Below are 21760 nucleotides of genomic sequence, written 5' to 3'. Positions count from 1 at the left end.
TGCTCGTCGCAAAAATATTTGCATTCGCTGTTGCCTGTTATCATCATGACCGAGACCCTGTGGTAGAGGAAGGGGCAAGCGAGAGGTGAGTGGTGACTGGAGAGTCGAGAGAGAAGAAACGATTTTCTGGTTGTTTCCTGCGGCGACGAATGAATCAAGGCTTCCTGGGCCGCACACATGGCAGCGAACGCAGACTTCCAGCTTCACTTTCAGTCTCTATCCAAGTACAGTCGCAGTGCAAAGCGTTTGAGTATTGCTGCAATATATACAAAAAAGAAGAAGAAGAAGAAGAAGAAGAAAAAAAAAAAAAAAAAAAAAAGTCATATGCTCATGATTGCAAGCATTCATTCCACATTTCCCATCCCCACTCCCACATCTCCGTCCGCCACATGCAAAAAACCAAAAGGCTCCTCCTCTCTAAGCCAGACTACCCTTGAGCTCCCTCTCGGCAAAGTTGAAGCCAACCTCGACGCCAATCTTGCCACTGGGCAGACGCCACTGCTGCGCCTCGACGTCCCAGAAGCTGAGGTCGCGGCGCAGCAGCTCGAAGCCGACCGTCTTGGTCTCGCCGGGCGCCAGGTCGACCCGGTCGAAGCCGCGCAGCTGCCACTGTGGCGTGCCGGCGGGCGCGCCCGCGTCGGCAATGTTGACGTACAGCTGCGGCACGGCGGCGCCCGCCACGTCGCCCGTGTTGGAAACCGACACGTTGGCCACGTACAGCGGCTTCCAGAGGTCGGAGTTGCCGCCGGGCAGGATGGGCGCTGAGGAAGACGGCAGGCTCGACGAGTTGGATGTGCCCGAGACGGCGGAGACCTTCAGGTCGGCCAGGCTGAAGGTCGTGTAGGACAGGCCGAAGCCGAAGGGGTATTGGACCGAGCCGTTCTTCGTGGCGTAGTAGCGGTAGTCGATGAAGAGACCCTCGGTGAAGGGGTCTTGCCATGCGTTGGGGTCCGTCGTCGTGGCCAGCTCGGTGCTGTTGACGAGACCAGGTGCGGCGACGCTGATGGAGCTGGGGATGGTGTAAGGAAGGTGACCAGAGGGGTTGACGTCACCGTAAAGCACGTCGACAAGAGAGTTGCCGCTCTCCTGACCGGGGAAGTGAGAGAGCACGATGGCCGTCACATTGGGGTGGGATGCGAAGGGGAGGAGAACCGGGCCAGCGCCGTTGTGCACGACAATGGTGTTGTTGCACCTGGCTGCCACCGTGTTGACAACACCGGTTCCGTTGTGCTCAGGCTCGAGCTCTTCACGGTCGAATCCTTCAGTAGCCCATGACTTGATGAAGACGAGGCAGACTTCAGGCTGGGGCTGAATGGAGCTGATGCCGTCGTTGTTAATGGCTTCGTTGGACAGGATGAACTGAACAAGAGCGTCGTCCTTCTTCGCCCGCGCCTTGATGGCCTCCAGGGGAGTGACAAGGTACGAAAAGCGTGCAGTACCACTGCCGCCACCAGCCGCAATGTTTCCTTGCTCCTCGGCCTCCGCCTCGAAAGAGCCAGTCAAGGAGTACAGTCCGCCAACGTAGTCGCCTGCGTTGTTTCCAAAGACGGCAATGTTCTTGGGTGCCTTGAGAGGCAGCGATCCAGTGTTCTTGACAAGAACCGTCGAATTGGCAGCGGATTCGCGGATGAATTGCGTGTGTTCCTCGGTGCGCACATCGACCACGGGGCCCAGCTCGAAGGGGAAGCCAAACGAGCTCTCAGGCTTGCCGTTTAGGTCGGCTGAGGACTTGTCAACCAGAGGGAAGTCCTTGTCCTGACCCAGGTGGAAGTAGGGAGTCATGATGCGGAGAACCATGTCGTCAATCCTGCTCTCCGGAATGGTTCCATTTTGTACGGCCGCGGTGGCGTTGGCGCCCCAAAACGAGGGATTTGGAGAGCTGAAACCAATACCTCCGGGCATGTTCATGTCCAGACCACCCTCAATAGTGGCCACACCAGAGTGGACCGCACCCCTGGAAGCATTATTAGCAAAGATCACGGTTTTTCAGTCGACAAAGAGGGAGCAAGAGACATACCAATCCGACATCACGTGGCCTTGGAAGAGGAGCTCCTCCTTGAGGATACCGTTCAGGACCTTGGAGTTCTGGCAGCCGTAGCTGCCATTGATGCGGTTGTAGGAGCACATGATGGAGGCCGTTCCGGCACGGACGGCGTCGGCAAAAGGCCACACATAAAGCTCGTGCATAGTGCGATCGTCGATGTTGGTCGAGAGAGACTCGATGGTCGTGCCATCATCAAGAGTGCTTGGGTTGCGCTGCGTCTCCTGCTCGTTGCCAATGAAGTGCTTGGTTGTGGCTTGAACACCCGCGTCCTGGATGCCAAGCACCGTCTCTGCATTGGCGATACCAGACAGGTAGGGGTCAGCACCGAAGCCTTCCCAGTTGCGACCACCCCAGGGCGTCCGGCCGAGCGGTCCAGCAACAGGACCCAGCATGATCTCGGCGCCCTTGCCCCTGAACTCTTCGCCCATGTAGAGGCCACGCTTGTAGAACTGCTTCCGGTCGAAGGAGGCTCCAGCGTTGACACCAGCGGGGAAGGCCGAGGCATATGTGGCTTGTCTAATGGCCAAGGGACCATCTTGCAAGCAAAGGCCGGTAAAGTTCAACCTCTCTATTCCAATGATGTTGCCCTGTGGGAAATGTCAGATTGAACTTCAAAATCGGCCAACGGCAGACACATGTCTACAGGGCGAGTACATTGCGAACTTACAGGGCAAGGTCCGTTTGTGCCAGTAATCAAGGTGGTCTTCTCTTCCAAGGTCAGTTCCGCGAGGAAGTCCTGAGCCTTTGCAAATGCTTCTTCCCATCCGACACCCGTGGCATTGGCTGACAAGGCAAAGTCAGCGAATCGATCAGACAAAAAGTAATGGCTGAGATGACCCATCCGAGCCAGACATTTGACTGAAGACGGATCCCCGAGAACAACACTCACGAGAGGGGAGAACAGCGGGACTCGTGGTGTACAATGAAGGATCCCAAGCAGCAGAAACGCCGCCCATGAAGGAGACCGCAAGGGCCAAAAGCGCCATCGAGTTCCTGGGAGTAGCCATGGTGAGGAATTGACCTGCTCTGCGGCCCCCTCAACATGCTTTCGCACTACCCCTTTTATAACGATACTTCCACCTTGCGACCCCCTCAGTGCTCGGTCGCCATCGAGCGAAGCTTTGCCAGGAAAATTGGGGCACCATGTCCGAGTCCGAAATCTGGGCACCATGTCCAAGTCCGAAATCTGGGCACTTGGGCGCAGCATCTGGAGCGGTAGAAACCACCGATGAAGGTATTGACCGACGAACTCCCGGCAACACGGCTGTACTGGTCGACGCTGGGGCGGCGGCGCTGACGCCAGTGGTGGGTGTATCCGCAGCCATCTTGGCACTGCTACACCTCGTGACAGTTTTTCGGCCAAGAAAACACTCAACAAGCGATGATTATGTGGGGGTCGCAGAACCTGTCGTAGGGCCAGAAACGGTCTGGGGTGCGTCGCCGGGGCCGGTGGCTGGCATGGGTACGAGCTTCCTGATAGAGCAAGGTCATCGATGTCGCCGAGCGCCGACATTTGAAATGACATGACAGCATGGTATTTGAGAGAAAGAGTAGAAGGTGAAGGAGAAAAGCGACCTGCAAGGCCTCCCTCTGGTTGTGCCTTAGGCGTCCTGGCATTAGATCAAGCACAAGTTTAAGCTTACCCATTGTCCGCATTCCCGGGTTTCTGATACAGACAGACTTGTTATCCAGTTCCTGGGGTCGAGTAGCATGGCCCTGTTGTCAAACCTGGGGAGATGATCATCAGAGCAAAGAAGGTGTGCCCGAAGAAAGCCCGCGAGGATGTTCATCCCCGCACCCCAGCTTTTGGAGGCTCCACTTTATGCGGCATGTGCCGCAGCCTGACGAGGGTCAAATGCCGAAGTATCTGCAGACGTCTCGCCTTGGTCAGAGCATCTCATGCTCAGTGGGTCGTCGTTGGAACTCACTCGGCTCTTTGACTGCTCCCTCTCTGGACCCCACGGCAACTCCGCCAATTACCTCAGCAGTTGATCTAGGAACCGAGCTGTGATGTGCCGTCACCCAGCGGTGTAAGGCGAGGAACAATTGGAGGATTCTGTCGTAAGCGACTGGGCGTCGTCACTTGTAAAATCAGCCGACGGACGAGCTCTCCGAGTATTGAATCCAGCCACAGCTCCGCCACCATGTACGAGGCCTTGGGTATCCCGAAGTACTGCCTGAATGGATGGTGAATACGGTCAATGAGCTCGCGCTACGGGCGTATGTTAGCTGTTCTACTGTCCGGTCACCAAAAGTCTGTGCGAGCTCGGAGCAGAGAAGACCGAAAGACTTGTTGAGGGTCTATAGAGCTCTATCAAAATGACTCGTTTTTCGGCCTTGGGTCCACACGCCGAATGCTCCCAAGCCGCTCAAAGCAGTGGATGCGGCTGATCTTTTCCTGTGCTTACTTCGTCAGAATCATGAGTGAACTTTGGACAGGGGTAGTCACTACACCGACCTGAACAACGTCTAGAAAATGGCCAGCGCGCTGCAATAGCTCACTGAGCTGTCTCGGGGACTGACGCAGTCGCTGCTTCTGTCATATCTGACAAATCGAAATTTGCCCTTTTCTTCTTCCAGCGACAAGGTCTCGATTGCTGCCATGACGACGCCGATTGGATGCCTCCCGCAAACAGTGTTGCCTGTCTCTTCCAGGATGTCAAGGAAACTCTCATGGCTCTTGGATTCAACAGCGTCCATGCAGTACCCGTCGACATTTGCAATGCTTTCATGAATGGCTGGCTTCTTTGGTGGCGCATCAGACGCTCGTAGCGACCTCGCGTCGCCAGGGGCCGACTCGTAGTAAGTGTACCTGAACCGGGAGCCCCAGTGGCAAAAGTCGGAGGAAATGATGAAGACGGCAGTAGGATCTGCAAGATATGGCGCGAGGATCTCCCCGTACTGGCGTTCGGTGGCGCCAGAGGTGGCACCCACGAGGATGGGAACAACCGGCGGGAACTGAGATGGATCGGAAAATTGCCTGTAGGCGGGCGTGAGGAGGATGCTCAGGCCTCGTCGGCCACGTGGATGGGCTCACCTGGACATCATTTTGTAGATATAAGGCAAGTGCATCTCCAGGCTGTGCTCGTCCTCATCTTGTGACACACTCATTTTATCAAACTTGCCCTTCTTGTGCAGCTCAGCAACAGTCTCAGTGTCAATCTTGAGATTACCCAATGGGGTCTCGTAGGTGTCACACTTGGAGAGAGCGCAGCCTGTCAAATAGTAATGGTGAGATGGTCCAAGAAGGAAGACGCGTTTTCTGCTCCGTGTTGGCCTGTCAAATCATCCAATAGTTTCCAAACGGGGAACCCTTACGCGTTCGATAGATCCAAAGCCTTGTAAGCCCAAGCGGCAGCGGGACCCGAGTAGGAATATCCGGCATGCCTACAAAACCAAATAAGCCAACGAGCCGCTTCTAAGTGACAGTTGAAAATGGACGTACGGGGCGATAATGGCTCTTGCGCCAGTAGAAGGCAGATCAATGGTGACATTCTGGGAAGCAGGTCTGATGCCATTGGTGGTAGCGGGCACAGCATCAAGCCATTGATCTAGCTCAGACGAGAGTGTGCTTTTGCTGCTGGAGTACCAGGACCCAGCATGGCTGGCTTCCCTGCTCGGCATCTTCGACAACAGGAGTGAAAGAAGCTTTGAAAGAGATGTTTGGATCCTAATGGTTTAGTCTCGTAGCTCGAAATTGTTGAATGGTTGGCGGCGGGGTAGGGCGGTAAACAGGTTGCGAGGAGGCAGCAATGACAGCTCACGTGAATATGCAGTCCAGAGGGTCAGCGTGGCTTGCACAAGAGCTCAATTGGTGAAGTAAATATATCAACAAGGACAGAAAAGCGTGGAACACGTTTTACGCAGGCAAAAGGCACGACGTCTATAAAGATGTAGGTGAAGTCGTGAGCTCAGCCCCACAGCTATGCGACGGGGATTGCTTTGTCTCCACCATGGCCGCCATGTCAGGTGAGTCGCTGCAAAATCTCGGCAATGACTTTAATCTGCGCAGCTCCCAGCCACCAGCACCCACTCATCACGTCAGGAACTCCGAACGCGTCCGCGCGCCCAACTCTTTGATCCCATCGTCCCGTCTCAATAACACCCTACGCAGCCCAACCCACTCGCTCCATCGTTACCCACTCCCGTTCTCCACCTCGCACATCCTTCACACCATGGCACACAAGCGCAAGCGCTCCGACTCGACCTCTTCTCCACTCTCGTCATCGAGTCTCTTTTCGCGTTCCTCAAGCCCACCATGCATAGACATGGACGACGTCCCCGTTGCGGATCCAATGGCTGCCAGCTGGACATGGCCCTCGCAGCAGCAGCAGCCGCAACCGCGTGAGAACATCAGCGGCCGCAATCTCAAGCGCTTCCGCGACGACAGGCCCGACGAGCGCATCATCCACGGTACGAGCGCACCACAACCACGCGGGCACACCGCAGCCCACATAGCAACAACCCAACCGCTTGCCGACACCGACTAACTGAACCAGCAGAATCCACTCTGCGCCGCCTCTACGACGCCCAGCGCCATGTCTCCGCCCCCAATGCCCCATCCGAGACCGACATCTCTGCCCCAGCAGCTCCCGTCTCCGTCTCCGTCGCCGCCCAGTTCCCCCAGCAGCAGCTCGTGCCCGTGCAAAAGTCGACGCTGCACCAGTTCTGGCACATTTCCAAGCCGCCCGTCCAACCGCCCGACACCTCGATACCTGCCGCGGCGTTGAAGGACACGGCTGCGCTGCGCTGCGATGACTGCGACGTGTCGCTCGTGGGCTACTACGGGGTGGGCATGAACATGGATGTCGATTTAGATGAGTGCGTGTGTAGGCGATGCGAAAAGACGGTTTGTGCTGCGTGCTCCGTGTTGGGGAATGAGAGGAGGTGCCTGAATTGCGCCGTGTACTGACGGCGTCTTTCTTTTTCATCTTTTTGTGAAATGGGATGTGCATCCTCCGTGTGTAAAAAGTTGGGTACGGGCACGTGGGTGCGGCGTCGTTGCAATGGGGATCATTCTTCAAGCTCAGAATCTTTTCGGCTAAGGCGTTTCAGAGGGGCGTTTTCGAGGAACCGACGAGTCTGGCACTCGCATCATTCTAGACCTCCAAAATGCAGCAATTCTTCAATTGATGTTTACCATCTATGTTGACCTCTGAGGGGAGTTAGTCGCCAGCCCATCTCTATTCAGCTTTGTGCGATCAACCCGCAACTTCTTAACTTGATCAAGCAAGTCTCCGTCCGAAATCCTGTATGCTCTGTCCCAGTCGTCCCAAGAAGCCTCCGACTCCCGAGGGCCTCGAGCGGCTGCGCTCGAGCCTCCACACCAGCCACGCCACCCAGCTCGCCGTGCCCACAACCGTGGTGAGCATGGCACCTAGCAAGAACTGCGACTGTCGTCCAACCGCACGCTTGACTTCCGAGTACCGCTCGTTGCCAAAGGTGACGCGCGAATACTGGGTCGCGAAGCCAAGGCTGGGCACGTTGACGCTGAGCCACTCTTCCACGGCCTTGCGCATGCGGTAGATGGGGCTGATGACGTCTGAGCGCATCTCTCCATAGTTGCGGAGCGCGAGGTCGTTGATGGTGTGGGCGTCCGGCCGGCGGAGCGCCGAGTAGTGGTCGAGAGCCTGGGCGCGAGCATTTGCGCGCGCGACGGGGTCGCCGTTCACGAGTGCATAGTTAGATGCGTCGAGTGCAGTGGCCGTCTCGGGTTCCTTCTCGATTGGCGGCGAGAACTGGTCAAGACAGTCGTATAGCACGCGGACGTCCTCAAGACCTGCGTTCATTCCTTGGCCGTAGAATGGTACCATTGCATGGGCCGCGTCGCCTAAGATGACACAGGAGTTGCCATAGTGGTACGGCGAGCATTTGATGCTGATCAGAGGGAGGTGGGGGTTCTCGTTGTACTGCATGCGCAGATCATCTTCTGAGATCAGGTCGGGGACGACACCGGGAAAGTGACGTTGGAAGAAAGGCACGAGTTGGTCAGGGTTGGCATCCAGCTCGGAGAAGCGACCTGCTGGGAGGAAAAGTGTGCAGGTAAAGGTTTTGTCAACAGAGGGAATGGCGATGAACATGAATTCCTTGCCCGGCCAGATGTGCAAGTAGTTGGGCGGGATCTTGAAACCGTCGTCGTCTGAATGAGGGGCGGGCTCCATGCGGAACTCGCACCACAGAGTATCGATGTACTCTTGCTTGTAATCCATGCGGGCATACTTCATCAGGTGGTACCGGACTGCGGAATGGGCGCCATCCGCGCCAATCATAAAGTCGAACTTGACTTCTACTTCTCGATTGCCCGAGGACGTCGTTGTGCTTGTAGCTTGCTGTGCGGCCGTCTTGAGGTGCTCAAACCAAGCCACGTTGTTCTTAAAGTCCGCGCCAACCAGCTTGTGGTGGAAGAAGAATTTGACATTGGGCATGCTCTCGAGCTCGTCCAGCAATCGTGTGTTCAGGCTAGACCTGTCAATTGCTCGCAGAAACTGTTGCGACTTGTCAGTCATGCTGTCTGGAGAAATATCGAATGACGTCATGAAACTTACTCTTCCACGAACATCGTACAGCTGTGCCTCTTGGAAATTTTGGTCTTTCTGACGGCCATGGATCATCCGGCCATACATGGGAATGGTCTCATCGAGCACTGATTCCAAGAGGCCAGGACATCCTGCTTTCCTCATGGAATTGATGCCCCGCTCAGAAATTGCAAGGTTTATAGATCTCGTAAAGTTGAGCAGTGTGGTGGAAGGGTCTCTCAGATCTGTATTCCCTTTTTAGTAGGTTCCACTTTGAGAGATCATGACAATTTGTAATCGTTGCTTGGATTACCAAGCATGTGGAAATTTTGGCGTGCGGACCCAAAATTTGAAAATAACCAGGGCTGAGGGAGCGGAAAAATTTGGGTGGCGAAAATAGGAAGCGGGGTGAATATTTGGGGAACGATAAGACAATGAAGCAGTTGGAAAGACTGTAGAGCTTCAGACTCACCTCCTCGCAACTCGTAGACCTCGACCTCATCACCTCGGCGTGCGGCGTAGATCGCTGCAAGTGCGCCAACAGGACCCGCTCCGACCACAACCGTTTTTTGAACGGCCATGATTGATGAAGTGCGGAGGAAGCGGAAAGAAGTGAAGAAGAGGAGAAAAAGGCTCTGGAGCCAGAGCGAAGAAGCAAAAAATTGAGCGAAGTCGCAATGGCGTGAGAGTGTAGAAGGTGTACAGTACCTTACATACAAGGCCGAGAAAATGACTACTACTTTTGTGATTGGCGGGCCGGGAGTGCCTAGTGCATGACTCTCAAAAGTCCATGCCGCCCGTTTTTGTGTCCAAAGACCAGGAAAGCTACAACAGTCGTTCCTTTCGCTTCAGCCTCGTTGAGAGACCCACGACTTGGTTCCCGCTTGTCGCTCCTCTCACCACACTTCCCCCTCGACATCGTCTTAGCCGGTTGCCTCGGTCCGCCCTCCAGTCTCAACACCACCGCTTGTTTTCTCAACAGGCGCAGCCATGGCCTCGGAAGACGCGCCTACGCGCAAGTGCCTGGGAAGAGACTGCCGCAGCGACGCAACGAACCTCCAGTGTCCCACTTGCCAGAAGCTGGGCAAAGACTCTTACTTTTGCTCGCAGGACTGCTTCAAGAAGAACTGGGTAATTTTCGAAAGACGGCCCGCGGGATATTAAAGAAGGCTGACCTGATCGCACGCTTAGAGTGAGCACAAAGCAATCCACAAGGCAGCTGGCGCAGGCACAAGTAACCCTCTCCGCAAACTCTTTCCGCCGAAAGTAGTCTCACCCCCCGACCCAGAAACCGGCCACTACAACCCGTTCCCCAGCTTCGACTTCACCGGCTCCTTGCGTCCCGTTTACCCGCTTTCGCCGCGCAGACAAGTACCCAAGAGCATAACGCTCCCAGACTATGCCAAGGATGGAATCCCAAAGAGCGAGCAGATCTTTGTCAACAGGAACAAGATCAAGGTCCTGAACAAGGAGGAGCAAGAGGGCATGAGGAAGGTCTGCCGATTGTCGCGCGAAGTCTTGGACATTGCTGCACGCGCAGCTGTGCCTGGCGTGACTACGGATTACATTGACGAAGTTGTGCACAATGCTTGTCTGGAGAGAAATGTGAGTTGGTCTTTGTCTCTGCGCGCGTGACATCTTGGTGGGCATGAAATATTCACGCGACCGATAGGCCTATCCCTCGCCGCTGAACTACTACCACTTCCCCAAATCGGTTTGCACTTCGCTGAACGAAATCATCTGCCACGGTATTCCCGATCAGCGTGTCCTCCAGGACGGTGACATTCTCAACATCGACGTTTCGCTTTACCACAATGGCTTCCACGGCGATATCAACGAGACGTACTACATTGGAGAGAAGGCACTGGCTGATGCCGACTCGATCCGCGTGGTCGAGACGGCGCGCGACACCCTTGATGAGTCCATCAAGATTGTCAAGCCTGGCATGCTCTTCCGCGAACCCGGCAACGTGATTGAGAAGCTCTCCAAGCAGAGGAATTGCAGCGTAATCAAGACTTACTGCGGCCACGGTGTTAACCAGCTCTTCCATTGCCCCCCGAATGTTCCGCACTACGCAAAGAACAAGGCCGTGGGTACTGCAAAGCCTGGGATGTGCTTTACGATTGAGCCCATGATTGCGCTGGGCACACACAGGGACAAGACGTGGCCGGACGACTGGACAAGCGCAACGCAGGATGGCAAGCGGACGGCGCAGTTCGGTGAGCTGACCCTCGGGGTCGTGCAAGGCATGGCTGACTCGAAACAGAACACACTTTGCTGGTTACCGAAGACGGCGTCGAGGTCTTGACTGCAAGGTTAGCGGATTCTCCTGGAGGCCCTGTGCCGATTCCGGGATACACGAATGGAACGAAGCAAGACGGTTGAGTGGTCATGCGAGAGGACTGGGGGATCCATTTATGTTAGGTATCTCCGATCGTGTTAAACATATGTGCGGCGCGGGGCGTGTGGAGAGAGAGACATGGGGCGAGCAATCATGAAAAGCGGCATTTGACGGCGTAGCGAGACAGGGCGGATGAAGTAAAGAGGAGATGCAGGCGTTGATGGTTTAGGTGTTGGTGAGAAGATGGCTGGAGCGCAGGGAACATGCCCAACCTACCTAAGGTACCTATGGGAGAGCTGCCTGCCTGGTTTCGTCATGGGCCAAATCGACATGACTGTAGGTACCCTCGGGAATCCGTTCAGGTTGCCAAAACGCGTTATTCTGCACGTGGATGCTCCGGCCGCCTTCCAGTTCCTTTCCAGCTGCCAAATCCTCTTCCTGCCACAGTCCTAGCGAGAGTTCCGCTCTGCCTGCCCAAGCCCACGTCCCCACACCGACCAGACCAGATAACGCCGCCCGGTTTCTCGCTCGCTCGCTCGCGTTCCCCGCCAACCTCCACCGACCGCAATCCTCAAAAACACACCTCTCTACCTCATCGCCCGCTGCTCAGCCGCCGCCCTCTTCGTCGCATCCCACCGTCTTCTCCGTTCTCCGAACGCGCCTCCATCTAAAATGTCGGGCGAGGCTTGGCTCTACCTTCTCGCGGTTCTCACAAACGCCGTCAACCTCTTCCTCCAGGTGTTTTTCACCATCATGTACTCTGATTTGGAATGGTGCGTGGGCCCTGTAGCCGCCCTTTGCGGCTCGTTGCGTCGCTGCCCGCCCCAAACAAGCCTTCGGCTGCCGTCCGACTACGAATTGGAGCTTGATTAACTTGTGTAAACAGCGACTACATCAACCCGATCGACCTCTGCAACCGCCTGAACACCTACATCATTCCCGAAGCCGCCGTCCACGCCTTCCTGACCTTCCTCTTCCTCATCAATGGCTACTGGATCGCCCTGCTGCTCAACCTGCCTCTGTTGGCCTGGAATGCCAAGAAGTAAGTGACAGCTACGTCGCCCCGAATGACAAGGCTGGTCGGGGCCAGTTTGACATGGGAGGATTCTGCAAATTCCGCGGCAATGGCGCGCGCACCTGGATAGATGGGCTGACTTTTTCCAGGATCCTCGAGAACCAGCATCTTCTCGACGCGACCGAGATCTTCAGGAAGCTCAACGTGCACAAGAAGGTAACCAATTCCTGCCCCTCGCAATATCTTTGCGCATGGCTGACCGTTGTTCAGGAATCGTTCATCAAGCTCGGCTTCCATTTGGTCATGTTCTTTTTCTATCTCTACAGCATGATGTAAGAATTTCCAAATGCACATAGATCTTTCCTATCTAACCCGTCGAACAGCGTCGCTCTCATCCGGGACGAGGCCCATTAAAGCCCCCCAACTGCAGCGCGTACGAAAGAACTTTCATCATCGGAAGACCGTGCCTGCGCAAGTGGAGCAGGCATTCGAGTTTTTCGATGGCCTTATGGCAACCCCTCCAGCGACGTGTATAATGGATCCAAATCAACAATGAACGAATAGCGATGCCTGGGATGAGCGCAAGGACGAGGAGGCATGGACATGGATGGCGTAATGTGCTGGAAAAGACTACGGTCCTACTGCGCGTTTGGAGCATTGGGAAGGCCGGGACTATGATACTCAGCGACTGTAACTGGCGGATTTGTGACATGACAACTTCGCAGTTAATACATTCTCGGTAGCAGATATGGATGTCGTCAGGTCGTGATGTCTTCAGGCTACCAAAGACCGTCACCTCACCGCCCTTGACCAATCATAATCCACGTCGTCAGAGTCACGATTGACGTCTTAGTCAGCCTACGCGACTCAGGCGTCGCCGTCACCGAAGCTCTGGTGCACAGTTGAGCGCATAAACATCAACGTTTTCAACGCCCGTTCCACACAGCCTGTAACCCAGACCAACATGGCAGGCAATACAAAAGGCCGCGTGCCCACTGGGTTTGCCGACGAAATCGTCATCAGCGAAGCTTCCTTCCGATCAGCACATCGTGCACGCGAGTCTGCAGCAGAACCTCCGGCGAAGAAACTGAAGAGAGAAGAGAAGGGCGATGCTAGTATTGTCTACGGCAAGGGTGCATACAAGGGACCATGGGCCAGATATGAATATGAGAGGCCGGACGCCAACTCGGAAGAGGAGGGTTCCGACGTGGAAATCATCTACGAAGAAGACGAAATCGAGGAACAACCAGCAGCACCAGCTACCAAGGAAGGGACTGACTACGAGACGGTCAACGGCGCAAATGAAAAGACCATATTCCACGGCAGCTCACTGCACGACTACCAGGGAAGGACGTACATGCACATTCCGCAGGACTTGGGAATAAACTTGAAGGCCGACATTGCGGATTTGAAGAACTACATCCCCAAGAAATTGATACACACCTGGAAGCATCACACCAAGGCGATCAACGCGCTACGATTCTTCCCCGACTCTGGGCACCTCCTGCTATCTGCATCGGCGGACAACACCATCAAGATATGGGACGTGTACCACGAGCGGGAGCTATTGCGTAGCTACATGGGGCACAACAAATCAGTCAACGACATCAACTTCAACAACGACGGCACGCAGTTCCTGTCGGCATCATACGACCGGCAAATGAAGCTCTGGGACACGGAGACGGGCAAGTGCGTCAACCGCTTCTCGACCGGCAAGACGCCGCACGTGGTGCGCTTCAACCCGGACCCGTCGCTCAACCACGAGTTCCTGGCGGGCATGGCCGACAAGAAGATTGTCCAGTTCGACACGCGCAGCGGCCAGATGGTGCAGGAATACGACCACCACCTGGGCCCCGTCAACACCATCACCTTTTGCGACGAGAACAGGCGCTTCATCACGACATCAGACGACAAGTCGCTGCGGGCCTGGGAATACGGAATTCGTAAGTCCCATCACTATCATCATCATCCCTCAAAAAGGCTCACCCTTCTTCTTCTCCTTCTTCTTCTCCTTCTCCTTCTCCTTCTCCTTCTCCTTCTCCTTCTCCTTCTCCTTCTTTCTCTTGCTCTTCTTCTTCTTCTTCTTCTTCTTCTTCTTCTTCTTCTTCTTCTTCTTCTTCCTCTTCTTCACTCCAGCCGCTAACCACGCCATGCCCTACTACAGCCGTGCCCATCAAGTTCATCGCCGAACCCTACATGTACCCCATGGTGCGCTCAGCGCCGCACCCGTCGGGCAAGTACGTCGCGTTCCAGTCGTCGGACAACCAAATCGTCGTGTACGCGTGCACCGACCGGTTCCGGCAGAACCGCAAAAAGTCGTTCCGCGGCCACAACAACGCCGGCTACGCCATCGACGTGGCCATCTCGCCCGACGGCCAGTTCGTCTCTTCCGGCGACAGCGGCGGCTTCGTCACCTTTTGGGACTGGAAGACGTGCAAAATGTACCACAAGATTCAGGCTAGTGAGAGCCCCGTCATTGCTACCGGTTGGCATCCCAAGGAGACGAGCAAGGTCGTCACCGGTGACTTGAATGGCGTTATTAAGTATTGGGACTGAGGGGGCTGGCCGCCTGGGCGAGGCACTTTCCGAGATGGTGGTATAGATACGGCTTCTTGCATCAAAATGATACCAAAGCATGCAAATGGAAGCGCTATTCAATCGGCTTCTCTTGATCACTTATTATGAGGCCTTGTGTGACAACGTCACCAATTTGTTTCACAAATATCAATGGAGCAGAATGATTCCCTCCCTCGCTCTATTTGACTTGGTAAGTATATAAAAGGCTCGCCGTGAATAGCACAGCCTGGTTCCCAGCCAAAGTCCTTCAAAAGAGTGACGCCATCCAGACCGTAGTCCCATCCCCAGTTTCAATAATCTCAATCCCAAGACCGCATCCCCTAACGCCTAATCCTCGAGCAACTCGACGAACAAACAATTTGCCAGATGTGGACGCCAAAGGGCAGCAAAAGCAATTTCCCGTCATAATCACACCTCCGCCGCACCACCACTACCGAATCCACCAGTTGCCTTGACCGGGCTCAAACTCCTCCTCGCCAGCAGAAGGCGCTTGGCGAACGGTGTAACAGCGAAGCCCTCGTCTTGCTGCGCGCCGACGCGCTGGTCAAAAATGCCTCGCTGCGTCTGCTTAGGCGGACAAGTCTTTTGCGTGATGCGCTCCGGGTGCAGGTAGTAGGGTGTGCTAGGGCTGAAGGGCTCCATCTGCGCGGCGCTCTTGTGCGCCGGCGACGGCGTGCTTAGGCCGCGGTTCTCCTTGTCCAATCGCCCGTCCAGCGTGGGCGACGCAATGTCGGCGCTCGACGGCGAGATGGAGGATCTTGCTGAAGGAGAGGGCGCAGCTTTTGGTGTAAGGTGGAGTAGCGTAAAAGGTGTACCGTGCGGCGACGCTCTGCCCGTGGAACGTGTTGGAGTCGTGTTTGTACTGAGGACGGTAAGGGCGCGCGTAGGAGTGTGAGGGCAGTGTGAAGGCGAGGGTGATATGTCAATGAGATACGGCGATTCAGGCAGACGCTGGTTAAACCGCTCGCAACTGGGAGGGTGTTAGTCTGACGATGTTGTGAAATTGAGATGAAAACTTACTCAAGAGCCCAACCAATGTTGACGGCTTGAACAGCGCCGTCAGACTGAGCAACTCTGTGCAAAGTCTCGTTGGAACCGTCCTTGAAGAGAATGTGGGTCACGCTGCTGTCGCCATAACTCCAATCGTAGATGACCTTCGCGCCCATCTCCTCGAGGAGAGGGATGAACAACTCTCCAGCATCCTCGCCCGTTGCGGAGCGAACATCCACGAAAAACGTCATTCCAGAGAGAATTCCAAAGTCAGGGCGAGGGATGTAGGTTTCCTCAGGTTGCTCGACAATTTCTTGCTGTTGGAATACGGGCTCCGCAGCAAAAGCGACACTCTTTTTTGGGGAGCCGAAAGGCTTCTTGAAGGGAGAACGGAGAGCTGACTTCATAGGAGTCATAGAAGGAACAAATGCAAGGCTCTTGCGAGGCTTTTTGATAGAGCTCTCCAGCTCTATTGCGAGAGAAAGACGCTTGGAACGAACGCGGTGCTCGGTTTTTGCCTTCTGCTTGGCCAATGCAGTGATACGCTCCTCGGTGATCTCAGGAGTTGAAGGTCTTTCGGGGATGTGGAAAGAGACTGGTCTTGGCTCCTCCATCTCTTCAAGTGGCTGCTCGTCGATGGGCTGGTCTGGGACTACCTCAAGGTGAACCTTTACAGGTGAGTCAACCTCGCCCAAGACAGACGCTTCTTGGTCGTTTGTGAAGAATGAAGGCTCCTCAGCGATCATTTCCATCTCCCGCATACGCGGAGCGAGATCCTCTGTAGCCTGGAGAGATCCATGGGTCGCAGAGTCGAATTCTTGGACAGCCGGGGCAGAGTTGACGTTGCCCTCGAAGTGCTCGTGCACCGTCCCCAATGTCTTCTCCAAGTGACGTTGGATCATTGTGACTTCAGGCTCGACGAAGCTGGGTACTGGCTCCAGATGAGGCTCCTCCAGCGCGTCATCAACCGTCGAGTCCTTGCTCACAGGTGACTCGCGGGTATTCACTGCAATTTCCTCCTCGTGAACATTGCCCTCATCTTCTTCGGCCTCCGTCACATCAGAATCAACTTCACGTGTAACCTCGACGCCTGGACTTGCGTTTGCACTGCTAGAAGTTGACTGCCGCTCGAATGACTGAGATTGTTCCTCAATATCAAGGTCCAATTTCTCAATTACATTCATCATGAATTGCTCCGTCGGTGTGTTTGAGTGTATCGATGGGGACAGCGTCGACGTGTCCCGGTTGTCGTTGAGCATGCGCAGGGCCGAGTCGACATCCTTAAGACCAGCAGGCGTTGGCTTCACTGGCGTTGGGCTGCCGGCATCCGCGTCGACGAGAGACTTGGCAGGAGTTTCTCCGGGGTCAGCGAACCTGCGAGTTGGGCTTCTTGCTGGAGTCTTTGGTCTCTTTGGAGTTGCGCCCAAGACGGAATTTGGAGCGAAATCTTGCACGCTTGTCTCGGCGGGCGGCGCGTCGAGTCGGACCTTGCGGGGTGTTGCTGAAAAGAGCGCCGAACCAATCTTTTCGTCCTGTTTGTCAGAAGTTGTGGTGGATCTTGGTGCCAGATCAGGAAGTACGATTCGGCGGGGGCAAGTCTGCAAAAGCGATGACTTGGATTGAACGCTAGCAGGGCCATGTTTGTTCACTGGAGCGGTAGAAGGAGGGAGCATGAGACCCTTTCTTGCCGGAGTCTGTAACAGCGAGGCCTTGAAGTCGGTCCTTGGGGCTGTCGACCTCACAGGCGTCATTCCAAGCGCAGAAGCAGCCATGGGTCCCTTTTTCGGTGGACTGTGGAGCAGGGGCTCAGAAGATGGTTCTGTGTGGATTGATTTGACTGCAGATTTGGGTGCAAGCTTGAAGGGAGAGGCAATGGGGTCTCTGCGCGGGGTCCCACTAAGTAGTGTACTCTTCTTGAAGGCAGGAGTCGCAGCCTGCAAGCTGTGCGTCTTCGGTGCCTGATCCGGTCTGAAGAATGGCGTCGCAACATTTGCAAATGGTAAAGCATGGGCCAATCGACCCGGGGCAGGCGTAGCAGAGGAAATTTTAGTCTGCGCCCTGGGGTTGAAGAAGGGCGTGGCGGCGTCTACAAAGGGCAAAGCCTGCGCCAACTGAGCCGGCGCAGGGGTTTGAGGTGGTACATTCTCTTGGGTTGAAAGAGCTGCTTCTTTCACCTGGTGCTCTTCACCCGGTGTGGCCTGCTTTGTGTGTGAGTTGCGGATCTTTTTCAAAGGGCCCGATTTCTCGGTCGCCAAAATTGCTTCGACGTGTCCTGTATATCTTACCGGAGTTGCCAATCTGTCGCGAGGTGTCTTCACCGGAATTGCGCTTGGATGTGCCTCTTGTTTAGCCTTTTCTGTCTTGGGAGTCTGCGGTCTGTTCTCTTGCACCTCCTCGACAGGTTCCTCGACATCGCCCTTTTCTGTTGCTGGAATTGTAGCCAGATCTTGCTCCTTCTCCTGTTTCTTGACTTTCCTTGTAGACTTAGGGGTGTTGGCTCCCTTTTTCCATTGGGTTTGCTGATCATCGTCTTGATGATCAGCTTGGTCTAGCCTTTGTGGTTCTGCGATGTCCTGGGCCGTGTCGGGAGGCGCCGGAGTGGAATCCGCCTCTTCCATGTGAACGTCGTCGTCCTCATCGTCGTCATCGGAATGTGGCGTCTGCTCGGTTCTAGTGGCCTTCTTGGTATGCTTGGATGTGACCTTTATTCTTTGTGCAAGTGGCTTCACGGTTGCAGACGGCTGATCCTCGTTCCTGACCGCCCTCGTGGCGCGCCTAGAAGGTGCCGCCTTCTTTTCTTCTTTCATGGCAGATGGAGCTGTAGCGTGCGACCGAGTTTGTCTCTTTGGGGGTGGGGCACGCTCGGGCTCGGGTTCTTTGGCAGGTCGCTTACGCGTCGTTGCGACAGTACCTGTGGCTGGCTTCGTTGCAGGTTTTGATACAATCCTCTTCGTGGTTGTCGTAGTCGAAGCTGGTTGTGGTTGCACTTTTTTCTCAGGTTCTTTGACGTCTTGCCGTTCGGTATTTGGCGCCTCTGAATCCTTCGCTCTTGTTCTCCGCGTGGTCGGCGCAGTAGCTTGTGATTTCGGCTTTGGGGCAGCTGAACGCGTCTTTGGTTCTGGCGCTTTGGATTTTGGGACCGGGTCTTCGATAGCAACCTTTCTGCCTCGACGGGCAGGCTGCTTCAACGCGCTGGTTTGCGAAGCAGCAGGCTCATCCTTGTTATGTGCTCGCTGGGCGCGTGTGGCAACCATGGTGAATTTGCAATGGTGTTTGTTTGGCTCAATAGAGTGACTGTAGCAATGTGGAGTTCGGCATGGAAGGCGTGTCTGGTGGTCGAGTGTCGGTCGTTGTTGATGTCGCGAGAAGGGGCCGACGTTTTCGTCATCGACGGGCCGCTTTTACTCCAGTCGATCAGTTGGCACAGCAACGGCAGGTGCTAACCGAATGCGTAACGGCCGACCCACTCCATCAACAACCTTTCCGCTGTCGTCTCGTCTCTTACAATTCTTGTTGACATTTGGTTTCCATCATCCCTCGACGTTCCATGTGACTACGAATAGAATGGATATGATGACCTACACGTTACGTAGCCTCTCTGTCCTGAACTCGACAAACATCTACGCCTTTTTTTTTTCACGAAGGTATTGTCCCAAAATTCCAATTACTGTCGAGCGGCGACTGCAAGAGCCTTGAGTGAATTATCATCATGTTCCCAAACTGTCAATAGATACATGATAACTGCCGAAATCGTTTCTCGCTGTTTTCACATCCACTGTACAAAAACGCTCGGGTTTAATGCGACGACTGCCAAAGAAAACGCCTTTGCTCTCAACAACCCCTAAATCATCCACCATCGCCTCGCACTCTTGCTCGTTCCCATGTTTTCTCATCCGAAATGTGATCTCGTTATTCCCCTTCATCGAACTTCTGTTCAAAGAGTAAAAGATATGTTGCTGGGCTAGTGACACAAAGGGATGAGTGAGCTCAGGCGATATTTCATCTACGGAAGGATCATCGAGGCCAGCTCGGGTACGAATACAGAATTCGACAAGAAATCGATAAACACCCCATTGATATGTTGCCGATTTCTTCTCAGATACTGATGCTTCTTTCCTCGTTAGGTTTACATCACGTCATCGAGCGGAGGCAGGGCTTTCATTTCTTCATCAAAGATTTGTCTTCGTATTGTTGTCTTGATATTGTTCCTCAGCCCATCCAATCAACAGAGATGCGAAAGTACATATCTTCTCCTAGTGGATTTTCCGTCCTTCCACTTGGACTGCGTCAAGCGACCACTTGCTTGCTGCTGCAATCATGGACAACGTGACGGAGACGATCTCAGCATCTAACGTGAGCTCTTCCGCCAGCTCGACGGACTGGAAAATCCATCTGGTCGCAATACTTCCCGTCGTCATCTACTTACTTCACCTGCGCGCCACCAGGCTCCGAGTTGTGCCAAAGGGCGTTCCCTGGGTTGGACTGCGCAATGAATGGTTTTCAAAGATTCGAGCCAACGTGAGGGAAACGTTTGTTTCCAAGCAGAATATCGAAGAAGGCTACAAGAAGGTAAGTAAGAAAGTCGAGCATTTCAAAGTCCAAATCAACTGACCGATTGTGCTAGTATGGCAAGCATGGCACTCCCTACATTACGCCCAACGCGACCTTCAAGGCAGAGGTTGTCCTCCCACCATCGTACATGTCATGGTTGGTTGCTCAGCCCGACTCGGTCCTCTCCATCTACAAGGTACTCATCGCTGATGTCGAGTTTGACTACACATCTCCGCGAAGTTGGAAATTCCATCGGCCGTTCCACGTCGAGGCGCTGAACAAGATGAACCTGAATCTCATGACGGGCGTCATGATAGACGAGATGACGGAATGTCTAGACAAGTGGCTTGGCGACGTGCCCGGCGAATGGCAGCGCGTCGGTGTGCAAGACTCGATGCGCACGATACTGACGCGCATCACCAACCGGGTCTTTGTGGGCAAGGAGATTTCCCACGACGAAGACTACTTCCACTACTCGAGCGGTTTTGTCTTCCAAATCATGAAATGTGCCTTTCAAATCGCATACCTGATCCCAGCCGTTTTGAAGCCTCTCTTGGGACCCATCGTAGCCCTGCCGGCGCGATACTACGATTACCACTGCCAGCGGTACCTGGTGCCGCTGATCCAGAGGCACTTGGACGAGGCGTCGGCGGCCAAGGACACGCACCACGAGGAACGCAACCCAGACATGCTGCAGCTGATGGCGCGCTTCGCCGCCAAGTCGAGCGATCCGCTCGACCACGACCCGCAGTCGCTGTGCGCACGCATCCTCGCTCTCAACTTCGTCGGCATCCACACCAGCAGCTCCGCCGCCATCGCTGCCATCATCGACCTCCTGTGCGCCGGGCCCGACGTCTTCGCCGCCCTGCGCAACGAAGCTGCCTCCGTCCTCCGCGATGCCGACGGCGTCTGGAACAAGGCGGCCGTCAACAAGCTCGTCCTCATGGATAGCACTCTGCGCGAGTCGCTGCGCTTCAGCGCCTTCAAGGCTCGCGGCGTCGAGAGGCAGGTTGTCAAGAAGGGCGGTGTCAAGTTGCCTGATGGCACTCTCCTGCCCGAGGGCACCAAGATCGGTATGCCCACGACTGAGATTCACATGGATCCGGATTTCTACGATGAGCCAAGGGTCTTCAAGCACGATCGCTTCGTCGGAAAGGCCGAGGTCGGCATGGTGAATACCACGGGTACGTTTCTGGCGTTTGGTCATGGCAAGCATGCTTGGTAAGCTCTTTCTCCTTCTTCAAGATCGCCCCAGAACTGGTTTGGCTTGCATTCCGTTTCTGGTGTTGGCTTGTATTGACTGACTATGTTTACCTCTAGCCCTGGACGTTTCTTCTCCACTCACGAGCTCAAACTCCTCTTTGCGCATGTTGTGCTCAACTACGACTTCAAGTTCTTCACCGAAAGGCCCAAGACCATTTACATGAGCGATTTTTGTTTGCTCCCTCAAGAGGTCTTCTTTGAGACGCGTCGCAGGGAGAAGAGTGCTCATCTTGATGTTTAGGCACGAGACAAATTGGATTGCCTCTTTGGACATGATACTTGGGCAGAAGCAAATTGAAGAGTCATGGTAGAGAGTGTGTATAATAACCTTAGCAGACGGGGCTTGTATACAGGGGTATTAGAGTTCTCAGCTAGACTTTGATTTTACTTGCATTCTCATGCATGGTCTACTTGCTTCTTGGGGTATCCAGTGGACGGAAGAATAGCCTAATCAAATCGAGAAC

At 54.7% G+C, this 21760-nt stretch overlaps 8 protein-coding genes across 8 annotated transcripts; 5 read left to right on the top strand and 3 right to left on the bottom strand.

Moving 5' to 3' along the window:
- Nucleotides 1–417: 417 nt before the first annotated feature.
- Nucleotides 418–2885, bottom strand: IWZ02DRAFT_376386 (glycoside hydrolase superfamily; the record flags this gene model as incomplete). The annotated part of the gene is made up of 3 exons (XM_066764883.1): nucleotides 418–1954; nucleotides 2018–2631; nucleotides 2712–2885. The coding sequence occupies 3 exons, from the start codon at nucleotides 2883–2885 to the stop codon at nucleotides 418–420; spliced, it is 2325 nt and encodes a 774-aa protein (XP_066623901.1).
- Nucleotides 2886–4316: 1431 nt separating this feature from the next.
- Nucleotides 4317–5960, bottom strand: IWZ02DRAFT_448938 (MEMO1 family). The gene is made up of 5 exons (XM_066767364.1): nucleotides 5490–5960; nucleotides 5363–5431; nucleotides 5082–5306; nucleotides 4503–5024; nucleotides 4317–4442 (listed from the first exon to the last, which is right to left on the bottom strand). The coding sequence occupies exons 1-4, from the start codon at nucleotides 5666–5668 to the stop codon at nucleotides 4514–4516; spliced, it is 984 nt and encodes a 327-aa protein (XP_066623900.1). The 5' UTR covers nucleotides 5669–5960; the 3' UTR covers nucleotides 4317–4442; nucleotides 4503–4513.
- IWZ02DRAFT_448933 (uncharacterized protein) lies at nucleotides 5961–7180 on the top strand. The gene is made up of 3 exons (XM_066767363.1): nucleotides 5961–6013; nucleotides 6090–6457; nucleotides 6547–7180. The coding sequence occupies exons 1-3, from the start codon at nucleotides 5970–5972 to the stop codon at nucleotides 6954–6956; spliced, it is 822 nt and encodes a 273-aa protein (XP_066623899.1). The 5' UTR covers nucleotides 5961–5969; the 3' UTR covers nucleotides 6957–7180.
- IWZ02DRAFT_234283 (kynurenine 3-monooxygenase) lies at nucleotides 7114–8529 on the bottom strand. Its single transcript, XM_066762986.1, has one exon. It carries the CDS (start codon nucleotides 8467–8469, stop codon nucleotides 7270–7272), a length of 1200 nt encoding a protein of 399 aa, XP_066623898.1. The 5' UTR covers nucleotides 8470–8529; the 3' UTR covers nucleotides 7114–7269.
- A 773-nt stretch (nucleotides 8530–9302) lies between these two features.
- On the top strand, nucleotides 9303–11170 carry IWZ02DRAFT_234191 (peptidase M24, structural domain-containing protein). Its single transcript, XM_066762985.1, has 6 exons — nucleotides 9303–9690; nucleotides 9751–9793; nucleotides 9848–10164; nucleotides 10232–10778; nucleotides 10826–10983; nucleotides 11088–11170. Exons 1-5 carry the CDS (start codon nucleotides 9550–9552, stop codon nucleotides 10942–10944), a joined length of 1167 nt encoding a protein of 388 aa, XP_066623897.1. The 5' UTR covers nucleotides 9303–9549; the 3' UTR covers nucleotides 10945–10983; nucleotides 11088–11170.
- A 402-nt stretch (nucleotides 11171–11572) lies between these two features.
- IWZ02DRAFT_375820 (cornichon) lies at nucleotides 11573–12329 on the top strand (the record flags this gene model as incomplete). Its single annotated transcript, XM_066764844.1, has 4 exons — nucleotides 11573–11673; nucleotides 11787–11942; nucleotides 12065–12247; nucleotides 12299–12329. 4 exons carry the CDS (start codon nucleotides 11573–11575, stop codon nucleotides 12327–12329), a joined length of 471 nt encoding a protein of 156 aa, XP_066623896.1.
- Nucleotides 12330–12800: 471 nt separating this feature from the next.
- Nucleotides 12801–14613, top strand: IWZ02DRAFT_234143 (WD40-repeat-containing domain protein). The gene is made up of 2 exons (XM_066762984.1): nucleotides 12801–13858; nucleotides 14080–14613. The coding sequence occupies exons 1-2, from the start codon at nucleotides 12880–12882 to the stop codon at nucleotides 14469–14471; spliced, it is 1371 nt and encodes a 456-aa protein (XP_066623895.1). The 5' UTR covers nucleotides 12801–12879; the 3' UTR covers nucleotides 14472–14613.
- A 4989-nt stretch (nucleotides 14614–19602) lies between these two features.
- Nucleotides 19603–21728, top strand: IWZ02DRAFT_234067 (cytochrome P450). Its single transcript, XM_066762982.1, has 3 exons — nucleotides 19603–20051; nucleotides 20107–21254; nucleotides 21354–21728. The coding sequence occupies exons 1-3, from the start codon at nucleotides 19800–19802 to the stop codon at nucleotides 21535–21537; spliced, it is 1584 nt and encodes a 527-aa protein (XP_066623894.1). The 5' UTR covers nucleotides 19603–19799; the 3' UTR covers nucleotides 21538–21728.
- The last annotated feature ends 32 nt before the right edge of the window (nucleotides 21729–21760 follow it).

This window comes from Phyllosticta citriasiana (assembly GCF_038021145.1).
Source record: "Phyllosticta citriasiana strain CBS 120426 chromosome Unknown IWZ02scaffold_5, whole genome shotgun sequence".
Lineage (NCBI taxonomy): Eukaryota > Fungi > Ascomycota > Dothideomycetes > Botryosphaeriales > Phyllostictaceae > Phyllosticta > Phyllosticta citriasiana.
This window is presented reverse-complemented; position numbering and strand designations above follow the sequence as displayed.